Source organism: Rattus norvegicus, chromosome 7 (genome assembly GCF_021556685.1).
Source record: "Rattus norvegicus strain SHRSP/BbbUtx chromosome 7, alternate assembly SHRSP_T2T, whole genome shotgun sequence".
Taxonomy (NCBI): Eukaryota; Metazoa; Chordata; class Mammalia; order Rodentia; family Muridae; genus Rattus; species Rattus norvegicus.
In genome coordinates, this window is record NC_141540.1 from 139,034,373 (window position 1) to 139,036,799 (window position 2,427).

The 2,427-nt window shown below is 53.5% G+C and overlaps 1 protein-coding gene across 1 annotated transcript; it reads right to left on the reverse strand.

Annotated features, from left to right (window-relative positions):
- Positions 1-356: 356 nt before the first annotated feature.
- Positions 357-1,724, reverse strand: H1f7 (H1.7 linker histone). Its single transcript, NM_001024356.1, is given in 1 exon segment — positions 357-1,724. A coding segment is annotated over 1 exon segment (1,257 nt). The 5' UTR covers positions 1,700-1,724; the 3' UTR covers positions 357-442.
- Between the last annotated feature and the right edge of the window lie 703 nt (positions 1,725-2,427).

Here is a 2,427-nt window from a genome sequence, read left to right on the forward strand (position 1 = left end):
CTCAAAACCCGCACTGAGGATTTGACAGTGTTCCTGATGGGCATTCTTGTGTAACCCTGGTGATTTCCCTCTTCCTGTCTCTACTTTTTCCTTTTTCCTTTCCTTTCTTTTCCTTTCCTTTCCTTTCCTCTCCTTTCCTCTCCTTTTTTAACTTTAACCCTCGCTCACAGCCACCCCTTCCCACAATCCTCTCCCCCCAACCCCCAGCCTGCCACCATGAAAGGCACTTCTCTGGGTCCTGTGGGATTAGCAGAGTCTCAGCTCTCACTTCCTAAGGCCCAGCTATAGGTCTCCCCTCAACAGCCCACCTTTCTCCCTTCCAGTAGTGAGCAAGAGGAAACACAGACACGGGAAGGTCTTGTAAATTGCTTCAATGAAAGAGAGTCGATCTCCTTGGAGCCCATCTGAAAAGGCAACAGTGCCCAGAGGAACAGCCCTGGCGTTAAGAAGTCCCTGAGCACCCAGGATGACCACTTTTAGTAGAAGACTTTGTGCATGTTTTTCCTTGTCTGCTGGGAGCGTTGTCTACTTTGACCACAGCTGGCTTCTGGTTGGTTTGTTTTACTGGCCTCTCGGGTTCCTGTCTCTTCTCTTCCCTAGGTTTGGTTCTTGACCTCATCTCATCTGTAGACCAAGGACTGGTATCTTCCATGGTAGTCTGTACTCTGTTGTCGATCGCCTTGATCCTGGCTTCCTCCATGGCTCCGATACGCATCTGTTCCCTGGCCTTGGCACACTCCTGCTCCTTGGTCCTGACATACTCCTGCTCCTTGGCACTGACGTACTGCTGCTCTTTGGCCCTGACATACTCCTGTGCCTTGGCCCTGACACAGTCGTGTGTCCTGGCTCTGGCATGAGCTTGTTCCCTGGCTCTGGTACGAGCCTGTTCCCTGGCCTTGGAACGCACTAGGTCCTTAGCTCTAGACCTGGCCCTTGTCCTTGCCCTTGACCTGGCTCTTGACCTGATGCTTGACCGGGCGCTTGACCGGGCGCTTGACCGCACGCTTGACCGCACGCTTGACCGGGCACTTGACCGGGCGCTTGACCGGGCGCTTGACCGGGCCCTTGAGCTGGCTCTTGACCTAGCCCTTGACCTGGCCCTTGACCGGGCTCTTGACCTGGCCCTTGACCTGGCCCTTGAGCTGGCCCTTGAGCTGGCCCTTGATCTGACCATTGATCTGGCCAGTGATCTGGCCCTCCTGGACCTTGCCTTCAAAGCCCTGGCCTTGCGTCTCCAGACTTCTCTGGCCTTCTTGGCCGCCTTGCGACGCGAGCGGGGCCTGAGTGGTCTTGGGGATTTGAGCACAGTCTTCCCGTGAGAGTGGCTGCCCAGTGTCAACCGGGACCGTGGCGCCTTTCTCCTAGGCTTTGAAATTTTCCAGACCCTGAAGTAGCCTGCAGCGTCGCTGCCACTGACCCTCAGGAGCGTGTATTTCTCCGACCTGGTGGAGTCCCCCGCTTGGTGAGAGGAGATCTTCCTGCGCACTTCATAGCCGGCGTTTCCCAGCTCCTTCTTGAGTGCAGCCAGAGTCAGGCGCTGGTGGCCAGCAATGGCCCTGAGCAGCAGCTGGGACACTCTGAGCACGGACTGTGCACCCCGCCTGACCGGCGTCCTCAGGGCTCTCTCCACAGGCTGCTGGATCTGGATAGTAAGTTCTGCGCCTTGGGATTCCCCAGTGGGCTGGGCGGCCTCAGCCATGGCCCCGCTTCCCCCCAGCCGCGGGGCCACCCGCTTTGATCTGGCCTCTGGCTTCAGCTGGTGTGGGGTTCTGGGGCGCCTACGTCACAAAGCCCTCCACCCTGACTCCGTGCTTGTGCTTGCGTCCTGGTTGAAAGGCAGATGTAGCTCACTGCTTTCCTTTGACCTCTGCTCCATCCCCACACTTCACATCTGCATGTATCTAACAATTGCCAGTGTAACCATCACCTCCATGGGTTTGTTCCTGGCTGGTTCTTGCTGAAAATGTGAATATTTGGAAAGAATATATACTCTGAAGAAATTAAGGAAGACCTATTTAGAAAGATAAGACTAAGGGGAAGGGAGACAAGAATGAACAAATGAAATGACTGCAAAGAAAACTATTTCTTCAGTCCTCACAGAAAACAAAAACCAAAAACAAATAAACAAAACCAAAAACAAAAAATCCCCCATTCAACTCTTAAGTGAAATTTCCCCAAGGAAAATGAGAGAACACTTTTTTTTTTTAATTCTGTCTTCTTCTTGTGCTGTTTTGTCCCTGGACATATTTGTGCTGAGAAGCCCCCATGTCCTAGAAAAATGTGTTTTCAGGGAATTTTAGCATGTGCCAAGCAAGGGTCTGAATAGGATAACCTCAGGAAGATAGGGCCAGAGGCCTGTGTAGGAGGTAGAGGGAGCCTCAGGAGGCTGGTAGACTCCCGAACTGCAGTGACTGGGAAATCTCTTTT